This window comes from Homalodisca vitripennis, chromosome 4 (assembly GCF_021130785.1).
Source record: "Homalodisca vitripennis isolate AUS2020 chromosome 4, UT_GWSS_2.1, whole genome shotgun sequence".
Classification (NCBI taxonomy): Eukaryota; Metazoa; Arthropoda; class Insecta; order Hemiptera; family Cicadellidae; genus Homalodisca; species Homalodisca vitripennis.
The window spans coordinates 45,191,833-45,209,324 of record NC_060210.1 but is presented as its reverse complement, the minus strand read 5'-3'; the positions used below and the strand labels follow the sequence as shown (position 1 = coordinate 45,209,324).

General features: G+C 33.0%; 1 protein-coding gene across 1 annotated transcript; it reads right to left on the bottom strand.

Annotated features, from left to right (window-relative positions):
- Positions 1-7,308: 7,308 nt before the first annotated feature.
- On the bottom strand, positions 7,309-9,716 carry LOC124359258 (heat shock protein 68-like). Its single transcript, XM_046811862.1, has one exon. It carries the CDS (start codon positions 9,500-9,502, stop codon positions 7,631-7,633), a length of 1,872 nt encoding a protein of 623 aa, XP_046667818.1. The 5' UTR covers positions 9,503-9,716; the 3' UTR covers positions 7,309-7,630.
- Between the last annotated feature and the right edge of the window lie 7,776 nt (positions 9,717-17,492).

The window sequence follows — 17,492 nt, the reverse complement described above, 5'->3', positions numbered from 1 at the left end:
TGGTAACAACTTTTAATGCACTTTCTTTATTAATATATCACAAAAACTTTCCAGTGCATTTTTCCAAGTAGAGAACCTGATGGATGTAAAAGTTGTTTCATGATAAATTAAACTTATACCTTCAACCTCCTTGAAAATTTAACAAAACACCTTTTCATTAGTTAGAACTCCACTTGATCCAACCATGATTTTTGGAAAAGCTTTTTCTCACCCTTGTTTCAAAAAAAAATCTATCTGCCCAAGAATCGATCTGAAAGATGATGGCCCAGGAATCAGTAAAAAAACTGCTCATGTGTTCTCCTCTACTGTTGTTTCCAAGCACCGTTTTTGAAACGAGTTCTTCTTCATTGTTAAAAAGTAGTTTATTTTTTAATTGAATCAAAACTCATATTTAAATAACACTAATTTATTATTGTTCACAATAATTTACGAAATAAAGCTCAGTGACTCACATTAAAATGTGATGAAAGACATTCACAAACTGCAATGGAAAGTGAATGCTGAATAGGGTGTTAAGACAATAGCACATGCGCTAAACCTGAGGCTGGGAACATTGTATAAGCTTACTGTCTGTGTGCCAAGGATGAATCTTACCAAACCCCCAACTGTGCAGTTAACCGACCCACTGTGCAGTTGCTGCCACCTGTCTCATCTCACAATAATTTTAAGCTACAACCAAACAGCCTCGATGGAACAATTCGCAGCAGCTGAGCTCTTAAGCATATAAACGTTAACTATTAGAATTAAGATTTTATTATAGTATTATGTTATTAACTCAACATATCACGGTTATCTCATAAAATGTTGGTGGGTCTTGGAGCCTCCAATCCTTATGAAGTTGTTGCGCAAGTTGTTATCAAACTAAATCTAAATTATTAAAAATGTGTTATGCCACATCTAATTCCCATAATACATTCTCAAAAAAAGTAACAAATGAACAGGTCTCTCATTCAAAATTTTTACTCGAAAACTTACCTATGTTTTTTCTATATCAGAACACGATAACATAACATCTGCCACAATATGTTATAGCCATAGTAAATTAAGAACCGCAAGGCAAAGCTCCTTTAATACATCTATTCTAACTAGCTCAGAAAATGTCCAAAATATTCACAAAATGATTCTTTTGCATAGTCACGTCTGTCCTTATTCCTTACAACATTGGTTTACTCAAGATAGATTCATATCAAGAATCTGTAGCAATTCAAGATAAAAACCTTTGTATTTTATTGTAACATTGGGCAATCTCCATAACATAAGATATGTTCTTCCTAACTTTGGAAACAATACTGCTAGTACACATAATGTAGCTATGGTGGGAAGGGATAGTTTAATTCGGATGTTGAGTTTAGCTTAATTTCACCTTCCATTTAGTGCAGAATCTGGAGTCTAAGTCCATTGGAAGAGATTAAAAAAAATCAGGCAAGGAAAACATTCAAAATGAACTCTGCATCGTTTTGACATCAGAAAAGTGGTCTGACTGGTTTACCCATTGTGAGAACACCTCTTAATCTAGATTACACTGTGACAGTGTCCGATTTCAGATTCTGCATTTAGCTGAAGGTGAAATGTAGCTAAACTCATTATTCACACTGAATCAATCTTTCCCACCATAACTACTATATACATAGAAAACTCGTTTGTTCCACCGTGCTTTGGGATAATGTCTAAAACAGTGTACTCAGTTCAGTTCCTGAGGAAACAATGAGAATACCTCATCATCTACATAATACTGGATGGCTGCTGGGTAAACCAGACAAATCTCTTTTGTAGTCTAGGTGTCTAATGTCAAAATGATGCAGAGTTTGTTTGGAAAGTTTCAACACCAATTTAAAAAGGTGGACGTGGACTTCAGATTGCAGGAGTCAAATCTGTAATAGTGTTACAGACACTGCACTAAGTGGAAAGTGAAATGGAGCTACTCTTCATTCACAATACTTTTTGTTTGTTCAAAAAAGATCAGCTTGGAATCTAAGATTCTGCATGATGTACTTTATCTTGATTCCTCAATCCCATAAAAAATGGATAAGATTACAGGTAAACGTAATGACCCATTTGCAGCGGTTTAGTATTTTGATTTCATTTAGCCCTTCAACAACATTAATGCATGGTTGATTGCAGACCACCTAACAGTAGAATCAGTGGTTGATTACAAAGCTAAATGTTCTGCCTATCTGGAAATCAGAAAAGAGATCTTAATATAATCAATATGAAGCTGGATGTCACAGTCAGATTAGATAGGAAGGAAATCCTCAGAATACACCCATCAAATAATACTGTAATAATGTCCTTTCTTGACCCAGTAAATATATGATGTTTTTTGTGTGTAGCGATAATATGGCAAACTTTTATAAGGATATTTATAAATGTTTTGGATTATTTTTTTATAATAGAAATTGTTCTAAAATTAGAGAGTGTTTGTGGGTTCTTTTATAATCAGTGTAATAACTACAGTTTTCTATAAGATAAGTAAACTCGTCTGATTCTTTATCCCTCATAGACATAATAATTGTTGAGTTAAAGTCCTAACAAGGGTGTATAAAACACTCATATTTGACTTCCATAAATACTATGCAATTAAAATGTACATGAACATCATAAGAACCGCAGACAAATATATTTTTATCACAACAGATTTTACCTTTGGTTAAAAGTTCCATTGTTGAACTAAAATAAAATAGCAAATGAATCTTACGTTATTTTGAGTCTTCTATAACAGCTTCTATAACCAGTCAAAGCAGATGGGTGACAGTACTCCCTCATGTTTAGTCTAACAACAGCCTGAGGGAGATACATCTACTCCAACAAGTCATCTTCCGCAGCAGACTAGACTTATAGATCAACCCTTTCATCTCAATCTCTCAACATTTGTGGTGAGTGTTCGTGGTTCCTGAACATTCATGGGGTTGCCCAGATGTAAGTTACACATTGATTTTTGCTGTACCCATTATAGGTTCAACTGAAAGGTATAAACCAGCTGGAAGTAAACCCTCCTGGGTGGAATATTTCATTAAAAAGTAATTTCCTTAAGTCATTAAAACATCTCATTCTCTGAAGTTGTAATTGTAGGTGCATAACCTTTGTAGTCTGATTGAACCAAGATTGTAAGTTCTTCTAGGAGGTTTAAATTTGTTCTATACCTCTTCTTCTGATAGGCATTTAGACAATCATAGTTTTACAAGTCCTTTTGCTGTTCAGACACCCTCTCATCAAAACCTGTGAGATATGAGAGTAGACTATCTTACAACAAAGAAAGAAGAACAAATTTTATCAACTGATATAAAAACCACAATATTTTACTTGAAAGGCAGCAAAATGGGAAATTGAAATATTTGTTTAGTTCCAAGGAAAGTCCTAGATTCGAGGAGAGGAAATTAATTAAATCTTAAGAGGAACTGTAGTAATTTCTTATAAAATGTCCCTTGACAATCAATGGTTTGAACATAAATAACGTACAAATTTCTTCTGAAGTGCAATGCTAACTATTGGAAAATTATTTTGTAATAAAAGTTCAAAATAATTAAAAAAAATATAACAACTGAAAATTATAAATAGTTACTAATCCTTCCATTTACGTGCAGCATCTGAAATCTGATGCTGTTGCAGACTTGACTCCTGAAATCTGAAGTCATGTTCGTCTAAAAGGATAAAAAAATAGTTGGTGACGAAGAACAAGGATGCTCAAAATGAACCTCCCATATTGTTTCGACATCAGAGACAACCAGACTACAAAAAGTATTGCAATCTAGGTGAAGAGGTATTCTCATTATCTCATCAGGTGCACAAGTGAGTGCACTACGATGTTGACTGACATGATCCCAAAGCACGATGGAGCAACTGAGTCTTCTACACATAAAGCAGCTATGTTAGGAAGGGCTGACTTGAAGTGAATATTGCCTGACATGATCCCAAAGCATGGTGGAGCAATCGAGTCTTCTACACAAAAGCAGCTATGGTGGGAAGGGCTGATTCGAAGTGAATGTTGAATTTAGTTCCAGATCACCTTCCTCTTACGTGCAGCATCTGATATCTGATGGTGCTGAAGACTTGAGTCCTGAAATCTGGAGTCATGTTCGTCTGAAGGGGTCTGTAGAATACGAAAATTAAATTATTGTAAAGTGCTTTATAAGTAGTATAATGCAAATTGCAAACACAGTTATTATCTCATTTTAAATTTAGATTGCACCAATGATCAATAAACTATCTACTGCAATGGAAATACTGTTTAAATGCTGTTATAAAAACTACAATACAAAGCTGTGAATGTTTGCACATAAAGTAATCAAATCTAGTTAGATTGAAAGTAAATTAAAAGAGCCGAAAGAAGAGGCTTTATGATTGAAGTTAGCTTTCGTTGGTATATATTGTCTTGATCGGGGCACAAGGTAACTAACTCTACAGTAGTACAGGAAATATCTTAGACTGAAAGTGAATTTAAACAAACAGAATTTGATTCTTTATAACAAAATTGAGATTAATCTATATAAAGAGAGTTTCCTGAATTACTTATCAACGCCTAGAAAAAAAACCATGAAAGATAGAGGCATGAAATTTGGTACATAACTTCATATTGCGCCATAGAGGCTCATGAAGGAATGGTTTTTCTCTATGACATCGGGGTTGGTGATAAAGTTGTGAAAAATTCCATAAGAAATGCATTGCAGAAAAAATCATTTTATTTATTGAATGGACTTGTCAAAAAATAATCAAATGATCTATGTAAACAAATATTACAACACAATCATATGTTTAATTAATTTAAGTACTATTTTAAATGTATTGATACTGTTGGCGAGAGAAAAGAAGAGACCTGGCCCGTGCCGGCGCACAGCTGTGTACTAGTGTGTTGCCGCGCGGTAATTTCAGGCGCTTCGCCCCACAGCCAACCCTGCGAATTGTTTATCATAGCAATGGAACAGTGAAACAATAATGGAATTACGAAACAAGGCGCGGCAACATACTAGTAGTAGCGCCTGCAAATTTCAGATAGGCCAGAATCCAGGTCTCTTCTTTTCTCTCGCGATCAGTATTTGTAGTCTTGAAAGCATAGAGTAAGCATAAAAATCACATTTCTTATTTCAATATTTTCTTTAATCACTTTTGGAGCAATGAGGTTATCCAGATAATAAAATTGGAATTTTAAGTAAGATCTACTTGTAAATGAAATTCTTATTAAATATTAAGTATCCAGCACTTGATAGTGTAATGCAGGAATTATACATAATGATACTATCTGGCTTTTGCTACAGATTTAAAGACTTTTAAAATCCCAGCTTAATGTTTTTTATTAGAAGTAAGCTTCTCAGACCTCTATAGCTTATGTGTATATTTTCTTGAGAACAAAGCAAACAACTGTGGCACAAGAAATACCTTAGGGCGGATGTATATTACAATGACCGAAAGTAGACAATTTATTACCGAAGTAGTCTTTTCAGACCCATTTATGTATATATACATATCATGATGTAGAAAATATCATTCTTTCAAATCAGAAGTAATTATCTACACGTAGAACATAAAATAAGAGTCATTAGCAATTTTGCTTATCATTAGAAGCTATTAACCATGGACACTAACATAATATATATCTAAGATAAGCTTACTTCAATTCCTAAACTGCACAGAACCCCACCATACATTATATAATTACTTGATATTGTCTTCGGCTTAAGGATTCCTCCACACTGGCCTAAAATAGTTCATTTGTTTCTGAAATCGATCAATTCAATTAATTATTTCATTAATTAACAATTAAGTCCTTGTTAGTAATTCTACTTTCAGGATTCTTTCTTAACTTTCATATTTGTTCAAATATTAATTTTTTATTGACAATCATTGTATTTATAGGTTATTAATCTAATATTTTCTATAATTAAAATAAATGTAGTTCTTGTTTAGGATATAATTTTTCTCCCTTTTTCTGAAAATCAATCATTTTTATGTTTTCTTCCATACTTTTATCATTTTAATCCGTTTGTAAATGATGCTCTGCACAATTTATAACATACATACATATTGAGACAATGTATGTATGTATTTATAAATTATGTTATTATTAATTTAATCACTCTAATTTATCATAGAGTACCACTCAAAATTTTGGATATTGACAGTATTTGTCTGTAACGTAAATGAGTATAGATGCACCAAATATTTTTTACAGATTTATCAAATATTTTTGAAATTTGAATGTATGCAAAATGTGTTAAAGACATTTTTTAGTCTGAACTTGTTCCATCCACATTGAGAAATAATTAAAAAATTGTTTTGCATATATTTTAATACTTAAAGAATACATATTTTTGAAACAATATCGACCCTATAATCAGAAGGTTAAACAAGAGTTCATTGTTATCAATAGCCTCAACTTTTTTCTTTGGCTGACACTGTATACCATACTACACTATTTTTAGTTTGTTTTTGAGAATGAAAGGAATGTGAAAGTAAAAGGATTTTTTTCAAACATTTGATATTGTTCAGTTTTCACTGAACGATGACAAATGTCTGTAGTAATACGAGTATACTGTAATCTTGTTATTTAAAGTAGTCATTATTATGGACAACTTTGTAGAAACTAGATAGTGAATTGTTCCTGTATTTCTTGAGCAGCTTTCTAACAAGGTTTGCATCTAATGAAAAGTACCTCACTATAGTAAATTCCAGGAAGACAATAATAAAGCAGTCAGCTGTTTGCTGAACACCATAAGCTAGGCAATCAAAGTTTATTTGGTTGAGAAGCACCCTATTATTGTTAATTTATAAATTCTGTTTATTTGTTTAACAAAAATCTATTTCTTTCATTAAGATGGATAAATATTCAAATAGGATAAAACATTGTGTGTGCAATTCCAAAATATATACTACACTAAAACGAGCACAATAGAAAGGATCACTACTTACACATTACGCTGAATACACAACAACAATAATAAATTAATTTTCCTAAATAATATATAGCCAACCGATCAATAAGACGCCGTCAGTATTGCTATTATATCAGTTACAATATTCAACTTTTGTAATTAACTACATGCAATTATTATGAGCATAGTGTTGCCTAAAACTTACTAAATCACATTAGAAAATAATGCATCACTTGCAATTATATTAAGGAATGGCTATTTTCTATAGATAGTGAAAATAAATACCTAATTGAGTCAGTTACTTAACTATCACTTATATCGATAAGAAAGCATTGGAAGATGTTTACAATTTGAAAGCAAGTATTAGTATAGTGTTTGAATGTTTGTTTCTGATAGTTCACATTTAGAAAATTCTGTGCAAAGAACATTATTAATAACAGCAAAGTCTAAATCGGAATTATTTATTAAATCAAAACAAAAAGGAACAACACATTATTTTTACTAAGATTAACAATTAATTTTACGTGTATTTTAGACCAGAACTGAGAACATGATTTACTTCAATATTGGTGCTTCTTTGCCACTTAATGCTGATAAGAAAATAGTTTGATTCTAATTATATAATTATACATTTCACTAAATTTCCATAACCAATAACAATTAATATATGATAGTGATGTTAGTTAAAGAATAACGTGTTAACAATAAACAATAACAAAACAAACCATAATTAAATTTTGACTCTAAAAACATTATAAAAAAGAGATTTATTCAACTTCTTCAATGGTTGGACCACTGTCACCTGCACTGTGTAGTTTGACCATCACTGGAGAACAGATCCTCTGCAGCTCTTTATACTTGTCATCATACTCTTCTTTCTCTGCCAAGGTGTTGCGCTCAAGCCAGGACAACGTATCTTGACAGGCGTCTCTTGCTTTCATCTTGTCGTTCGCACTAAGCTTGCCTCCCATGTCATCCAATGCTTGCATTACACTAAATGTGTAGCTCTCAAGTCGATTTCGTCCAGAAATTCTGTTTCTCTGTTTCTTATCTTCTTCCTTATACTTTTCAGCATCATTTAACATCCTCTCAATTTCAGCTTTAGAAAGTCTTCCTTTATCGTTTTTGATAACAATATTCTTTGATCGACCTGAACTATTGTCTTTAGCAGAAACATTCATAATTCCATTAGCATCGATATCAAATGTAACATCGATTTTTGGCACACCTCTAGGTGCAGGAGGGATGCCTGATAAGTCAAATGTCCCCAACAGGTTATTATCTTTAGTCATAGCTCGCTCTCCCTCATACACTTGAATCGTTACTGCTGGTTGGTTGTCAGAATAGGTAGTAAATGTTTGGGTCTGTTTGCAAGGAATTCTACTGTTTCGTTCGATGATTACACTCATTACTCCTCCTGCAGTCTCAATGCCAAGAGATAGTGGTGCGACATCTACTAGAAGTACATCCTGAATTGCTGAACTCTGGTCTCCACTTAAAATTGCAGCTTGTATAGCAGCACCGTAAGCAACAGCTTCATCAGGATTAATTGATAAATTAAGTGACTTACCAGAGAAAAAGTTTTGTAACAGACTTTGAATTTTAGGGATGCGTGTGGATCCTCCGACTAGCACTACATCGTGAATATTGGATTTATCGATATTAGCATCATTCAGTGCCTTCTCTACTGGCTGAAGTGTTGAGCGAAACAGATCTGCACACAGTTCCTCAAATCTTGCACGAGATATTTTTGTATAAAAGTCAATTCCATCGAACAAAGCATCTATTTCAATACTCGCTTCAGTGCTTGAAGACAAGGTACGTTTCGCTCTTTCTGCTGCTGTTCTCAAACGTCTTAAAGCTCGAGCATTCCCTCGTAGCTCCTTCTTGAATTTTCTTTTAAATTCTTCACTAAAATAATTTACGAGACGGCTATCAAAATCCTCACCACCGAGATGTGTATCACCAGCAGTAGCCTTGACTTGAAATAATGAGCCTTCATCGATTGTTAAAATGGATACATCAAAGGTTCCACCGCCAAGATCAAATATTAAAACTGTTCTCTCGCCTGTTAATCCTTTGTCTAGACCATAAGCTAAGGCTGCTGCTGTGGGTTCATTTATAATCCTTAAAACATTTATACCTGCAATTGCACCTGCGTCTTTAGTAGCTTGACGTTGAGAGTCATTAAAATAAGCAGGAACCGTAATAACAGCATCTTGAATAGAAGTTCCCAAAAATGCTTCTGCAGTTTGTTTCATTTTAGTCAGTACCATAGAACTTATTTCTTCAGGTGCAAATCTTTTTACTTCTCCCTTGTATTGTATTTGAATTTTTGGTTTATCTGCATCATTGATCACTTTAAAAGGCCAATGTTTCAAATCACCCTGAATTTTTTCGTCGTCATAACGTCTACCTATTAACCTTTTCGCATCAAATACAGTATTTTCAGGATTCATGGCTACCTGATTTTTTGCTGCATCGCCAATGAGTCTCTCAGTGTCCGTGAAAGCTACATAGCTCGGCGTCGTCCGGTTACCTTGATCGTTAGCTATTATCTCAACTTTACCGTGTTGGAAGACCCCAACACAAGAATATGTAGTGCCAAGGTCAATTCCGATTGCAGGTGATCTTGGCATTGTGAAACTACTTTAGTGTTTTCCTTTGAACAAACTGTAACCAATAACAGTACCTAATCACAATATTGTTTATACAAACGAATAAGTTTTGTTGTGAAATACCGAATTCTAGCCACCGACTTCACGGACACACCATGTTTACACAAGGAAAGTGTCGCGTAAACTAACCGCAAGATCGTATTTTGAAAATAAAAACAAATGATCGGTGGCTTGTATTGTTCGAATACGGGAAACATCTAGACTTCCATGCGATTGGCCCAACATAATGACAAGCTCGGCTCGACCAATAGTGGCGTCCGTTTTATCAATACATGGGGGCGGGCGTTTCTAGAACATTGCAACAGCATGAGCACAGCTGATACCTCTACCGCAATGTGTATTATTCAGCACGAGGGGCCCTTCCGTTTATACAGATAGTTTGCCTCGCTATTCTAGTATCAGGACAAGGTCTTGCACGAAAGGTTACAGGCATTGATCGACCTAGTCGCTCTTCCAGAACGGGATGTCTCAGAAAATAAACTATAAGTGTACGAAAAGTACATTGGATATTAGATGTTTATCAGAACGTGTTTTTATCGTTAACCTATACTTATAGAAATAAAATTACTGCTAATATATCAGAAGTAATGCAATGATGTGTTTAATTAATTTTATAACACATTTCAAATGTTCAAAAAACTAGAACTAAGTACCTTTGTAAGTTCACAAAAAAGTAAGGATATATTGTGGTGTCTTATATAATATTTGACTTAAGGTGTGTATTCTTTGATAACAAAAATTTTACCAAAGAGATTATTACATTTATTGTGTGTATAAAATACAAAAATAAAATACAAATGAGTAATAAAAACTACTAACTTCTAACATTAGTAAGTTAATTTTAAGCTCCTATTCAAATAATCTCAAGAACTTCATGCAAACTGTAAATACCTATCTGACATACCAATAATGTTCAAATTTGATCGCAAATAATAGTAAACTTGGAGCTATTTTATTTCAAGCCAGAGTTAAAATATGTATAACCAAAGTGGATAATTGCATTTGTATAAATGTTTAGCTTTTAGTTTCTATTGTGCTATAACCTAGAATTTAAAACGCATTGCCGTTATTAGAAACCAAACTAATACAATCAAACATTAATAAAGAGGGGAATTTTAAGACGCTATTTGGTTAAAAACTATACTCTACAATTCACTCGCTATCGAGACCCAGACTATCCGAGAAACTCAAATAAACCATCTTAAGAAACCTGACAGTCCGTAGTCACTAACGTCAAGAGCATTATTTACCTAAAAGAAGGGAGTCAAATAATTACGTTAATAATTAATATTATACTCATTTTGACAACGGAAACCACAGCTTTTCGAGGAAATAAAGATACAGCGATAATAATTATTGTGGAGGGCTAATGATGAAACCTAAATTGAGATAGACAGTGTTTATTGGTTTCGAGAAAGAATAACAATACAGCAATGAACTATATTACTGTACTATAATACAATAATGCACATTAAATTATACATTATGCAGACATATACAATTTTCTCATACATTTTTGAAAAAAAGAGCAATGAATATTAGTTTGAAGACATAAAGATTTCTATGTTTTAAAACTGGAATAGCTTTTATGACGACAACCCGAGTTGTCAAGAGGAGTTGAAAAAGAAAGGGGATAACTCAAATGACATTACTTGACAAAGTAATAAGTTACATATTAAATAACAAAAATCAGTTGTATTACTTTTGTTAGGATGAGTGAATGTATCCAACGATACAAATAACTGGATTTTGTAAAAGGAAATTGAATTCAATATATTAATTTATTAGTAATATAAATTTGACAAACTTAGATTGAACATTTGTGTAAGCTTGGCCTGTTTGTTGGAAGAAGAGAATTTAGATATTGTTGTACCAGAGTTGTAGTCAATAAAGTAATTTAGTAGAAATCTTTTTGAGGTCGTCTATAATAACGCGTTGAGTTTCGATTCACCCACCTCATGGTTAGATGACGAAGTTAATTTTAATAGTTGATAATTTTGTAGGTTACCCTCAGAGGGTTGCGAGTTCCTGGCATGGTCGAATTTTGTTTACCAATAAGTTTTTATGCAGAAACTGACTAATTTACAATATGTCTTCAATTCTGGTAGGCCAAAAATCTGTAAAATATAAACATCTGAAAGTTTTTGTCTGTTATTTCTATTTTTTTTAACAATGTTATATATGGCTGTTATATACTGAAATTGTGTTATGAATCAAAGGGAACACCCTGTTGAAATATTTTTCAACATCTGTTTTATTCAAAACACTGTTTCAATGTTCTAGTTACAATATTTTCCGAAAGTGTTATTTGGCTTTCTTAAAGATATTTTTTACTTCAATTTTTCAGCATACTGTCTACTTAAGAACTATTAAATAAAAGGCATTCGTGGTTAGACACATGATATTGGAGAATTTATACATTTGTTATATGACAGAAGTTATAAAAATGTTAATAATTCTCTTCCTCCTCTGTGAGATCTCAGGTTGACGTCTGTAACAGTTGTTTGTCTTAACCTGCAAACAAAAAGAACGTATAATATGGCATTAGAATCTTTATTATGACGAGTATTATAACATTAAAATCTCCAAAGAAAATAGATTTATTTTTCATTTATTCGTGTAATCTGCGTTCGTTCATTGTCAACGATAGTTATTTACCGATCGCTTACATATATTTGAGCCGTACTTTGTGTATGAAAACCCCATGTTAGATAACCAAAGTAGCACTTTGTAACTAGAAGTTCGTATTTTCTATGTCTATGTTAGTTTTTCGCCGCGCCGCCGCGCCGTGGGTATGACACGTCTATGCGTGGACGTCAACCGCTCACCTATTAAAAACACGATTACGTATTACATGTGTCATGATTAACTGTGTAGTTTTATATACAGTATACTCCTGTATATAATTAAACATATGTATCGGTTTAAATTCCAATACCCTTTAACATGGATAGCATGGTTTTAAATATAAAGGTATAATTCATATTATTTGAATAAAAATACATTCAAATTATCAATTAAAAGACCTATATTAAGGAAGCCAATTTTATAATCTTTAAATAATATAGGATGTGATATGTAATTTTTAATATATAGCAATTTCCAGAGCCCCTATAAATCCTTTTAAAATAGCGTTGTTTTATTTAAATTCATATGTTATCGGGTGTCGTCAACAATTTTAACTTAAGTTGTAACCGTTTGGGGGCTCAAATAAGAGTAACATACTCTCAGAAAGCTGCGAAACTTGCAGTTTTTAATATTATATCATTTAAACATATTCCGGGGATATGACCTTGGGCCGCAGGGAGGGAGGCATGGAAAATTCCCAGATTTTTCGGTAGCGGTAACCCCCTCCCCCAACCCATTAGGTTATCCTACATACGCCTATGAGTGTGACACAACATGTGAGGTGTCACAGGGCCATTGTAATAACATATCTTTTCAGAGCCCAAAGTTTATCAATTGCATACTGAAACGAAATAAAATTCAGAACATTATTGCTTTAAACAGTTGGCGTACTGAATTCCATGTGAAAATAGTGCACTGTAAAACTATTTACAACAATGGTAGATTACAATTATAGTTTGTCCAAAATGTTTACCATAATATACGTATTTATTTGAGTAGGGCCTACGCCTACATAACCAAGCAATTGTACCATTATGTCAAAGCCTACTAGGGTACATTAACCCATCTTGATTACAAAAAAACTTCAACATTCTCTCTCTGCAATAAAACATTTTCGTCAGGCCAGAATGTAAAACAGAAAGTTTGACGTTTGGTAGTCTAACCAAGTTGTAAACATGTACACTAGATATCACAATATGTTTAATTGCATTTTTAATTATTCAACATGTATGATGAGTTCTCGGCCTAGCTGTGCAATTTATCACCTGACATATAATAAATACATTGGTTTTTGTAAGTATATATTTTAATCTTAGATGAAGTTTACCCATGATTGTTGTTCATGTTAATATAGGGCAAAGAAATTTACTTTCCCTAAAAATTGTTTATGAGTATTAAGTGTGTGTATGTGATTGCATCAAGAAAATAGAGAGGAAGTAATAAATTGTGCTATCGGTTTATACGCTCGAAGATGGGAACGCAACGAGGTAACTTGTTTTGAGGCTGCATCTATCTCGAAAAATTCATTAAATTGACTCTAATACTCGTAACATTGTGTTTCAGTCGTGCACGATCACTTGGTGCGCAACTCCATCATCTCGGTGCGCTGTATTCTTCTGAGTTAAAAGTGTTGGCTATAAGAAACGTTTATTTTCTTATAGCCTCAAAATAACAACGTTAAACTTCAAACACCTTTAAGGACGTAAAGGGTTTAAGGATCTTAAAAGGTACTACCCAACTTACTGCAGAATTTCGTGGTATATTATTATTATCGTGGTATTATTCCTGGTTAAAAGGATATAAATACTTAATATCACCACGAGTCCTTCGTGTTTTTGTCCGTTTTTTGTAGCTTATTATTGCATAATGGTTTATGAACAGGTTAAGTGCAAGAGTAATGTAAGTTTTCATGTCATATTTAACGTAGCATTTGCCTTTGTTTCAAAACGGCAAATAGCAGCTATTCTAATATGTTTAGACCAGATCACAAAAACCATAGCAGTAAATGAGGAGCAAACATTCAAAAGGTGATTTCTCACAAAAAATTGAAAAGTGAGTTTTTGGATTATTGCTATTCTCTAAGTTGAATCTCACGAGATTCAATAATTAGTTTCAGTCAAAAAATGCTTTCTCCTATTGAAAATAAATGTAGAAAACTGACATCTCAATCAAAAAGTGTTTCCTCCAAAGCCTATGTTCATTCAATTAGTGGTTTCTCCAGTGGACAAATCACAGCTGCTCACTTGTGTCACATGACCAGTCGTCATCTGTTATTATTTCCAGCAGATATTTGAGGTTATAGTGAATGTTTAAAGTCATGTTAGACTGTTTTCATAAGTTTTTGGATTAAGTTAATGTTGTTTTATTATAATTTTGAAAATAATGGAAGAAGTAGTGGATGGTGTGATAGTGAGCATTGTAAATAGTGGGACACGCAAGAGACAGGCAAGTGGTGGGAAAAGGAAAGAAGCCAAACGTAAGCGGTACTCTGCACCATCAGGTAGTAATGTTTACACCCCATGCAAACACTCCACTAAGACTTTATCATGCTCTGATATTAGACCAAATGATGTAAAGAAACTGCGGGACAAACTTTATAAAGTACCAGAAAAACTTCGCCAAGATTCTATACTTTTCTTCATTAGTCGTTACAAAGAACGTTAAACGACGTAGGCCTAACATGCCGAACCAAAACAAGTCTCTTTCAACAGGCTCATAGCATGACTTTTCAGCTAATTACTATATTCAAAGCAATGAAAAAAAATTTCCTGTTTGCAAGAAAAATTTTCTTGCAATCCCCAAAGTAGGGAGAAAAAGGCTAGCCAATTTAGTCGCAAAAGTTTATTCTGAAGAGCCTATTGAGGATAAGCGCGGTGGTGATAGGAAAAATAACAGGAGTATCGAAAAGAAAAATAAAGTAAGAGATTTTATTTCTAACTTGAGGGCATGTGAAAGTCACTATGGAAGAAAAAAGTCTAAACGTCTGTACTTAAATTGTAAATTAAGTATAAAGAAGTTGCACCAAATGTATAGTGACCAAGTAGTTAACAATGACCAGTACAAAGTCAGTTTTGCTATGTTTAGGAGATTATTCGTCAATGAATTCAACATTGGCTTTAAATCTCCATCAAGTGATGTGTTTAGCACTTGTGCACTACTTGATCAGAAAATAAAAAGTTTACCAATGGGATCTGCCGAACGTGTAAACCGTATGACTGAAAAAAGAATCCATAAGCTAAGGGCGAACTCATTTTATTCGTTCATGAAAGAAAACACTGATGAATCAGTTATGAATTTATGTTTTGATTTGCAACAAATCCAACAACTTCCAAAAACAAACATCCAAGATGCATATTATCTAAGGTAGTTGAACTTTTATAGCTTATGTGTAACAAGCTTAGATGGTAAAATTTCAAGCTTAGATAAAAAATTCAACTTTTTACACTTGGTCTTAAGAACAAGCAGGGAAAGGTAGTACTGAAATTTCATCAGCTCTCTATAGCCACCTCAAAACAATGAACTTAGAAGGTATAAAAACTTTGAGATTATTTTGTGATGGCTGCATCTCCCAGAATAAAAATAACATCAACCTTCACATGCTTTTGCATTTTTTGTATACGTCCAATTCAAGTGTTAATGAGATTAAGTTTTACTTCCCAGTGAGAGGACACATTTTTCTACCAGCAGACCGTGTTTTCGGTAGGGTTGAAAAAGTCCTGAGAAAAAATGTTACATTAATATCCAAGGAGCAATATTATGAAATATACAAGATTATTGGGGATGTGAAAGTTTTGGGTGTTGGTTGGGAATTTTTAAACACAAAATCACTTAGCGTGCTCTTCAAAAATCTCCCATACATTTCAGAATTGAAGCGGATTGCTTTTGAGAAATCCCAAGGAAGTGTCAAGGTCAATGGCTTCAATAGTATTGATAATAACACGATAAAACAAAAACTATTTAAACGTTATGTCTAAGACTAAAGATGAAAATTCAAGATAGATAAAATATCAATTATAAAAACATTTTTATATATTTTAAATTGCTAAACACAAATGAAATCTTTAGCAAAAAATGTTAGGATTGGTGGGAAGTAAAGAAAGGTGTTAATAATAAATACAGCCTCTCTACTTGTATCGTCCAGCGTCGTGGTTATCCCATCGTTCCCAGAGGCGGTTTAAGAGGGCGGGCAGAGGGGGCAACCGTTCTCCACCGTAATACCGTAACATCTCAACAGGGTGGCCACACGATCGGGAAAACCGGAAATAAGCAGCAAATTTAATGCACCAGTACAAAAACTGAGAATAAGCCGTGAATCTTGTTGTAGAACCGTGGAAATCTAAAAAGCAAATGTTCTGTTAAAACAATATTCATGAAATCAAGAAATAATTTGAACATATCTTTGAATTATAAGTTAATTAACCCTGTACATTGTATTCTATGCCTTGTTATCCGTTTAACTGTGAATGAAGTTTGACGACATGCAGGCGATGATGTTAAACGTTTTGTACCAAGTTTGAGTGATATAAAGCTTAGCTATTAATCATGTTTTTTGTTCACCACTATTAATGTATTCATTTTGGGTGGTTAAAAATCTTCACTTTTTATCTTTGTATATTAATTTTATTGCTAATTGCATCATCCGAGTCAGTAGTATCAAAACTTTGGGGGGTCCTCTCCTGGAAAAGTTTAGAAAAATTGTGACCTTGAAATGTTTGAACACTAATTTAAACCCAAAATCATACATTTCTACAAGCAGGTTTTTTCATTGAAACAATTTGTTTTTGGCCTGAAAACATGTCTAAAATACAATTGAAAACTCGTACTAATGTATATATATATATATATATATATATATATATATATATATATATATATATATATATATATATGGAACTATTTGAATACCTAATGAATTTATTTTTGATAGTTATCTATTGTTACAAATTTGTCAAGCAATTTCCACTAACAGATTTTTAATATAGACTTTTGACTTGTGATACATTTGTGTATTTAACAGAACCTGCCTTAAGCAGATATGTGATTACACCAGGCGTGCCATACAAAACAGTATTTAAGTTTACCTGATGAATTAAATCATTTTCATTAAAACAAGTTTTCATAAATACATCTGCTACTATAACAGCAAGTAGTTTAGTGTGAAATACCTAGTGTTATTAATTTGTTTATTAGCATAGCCTGTGCAAAACACACTATTCAGTTATTATTTGTCCATCTCAATGGGAAACAAAATGTTGCATAAAGTTATAATATTTTTTTTATATAAGTGAGCTAGAAAAACATGTAATATTTTTGTAAGTAATGT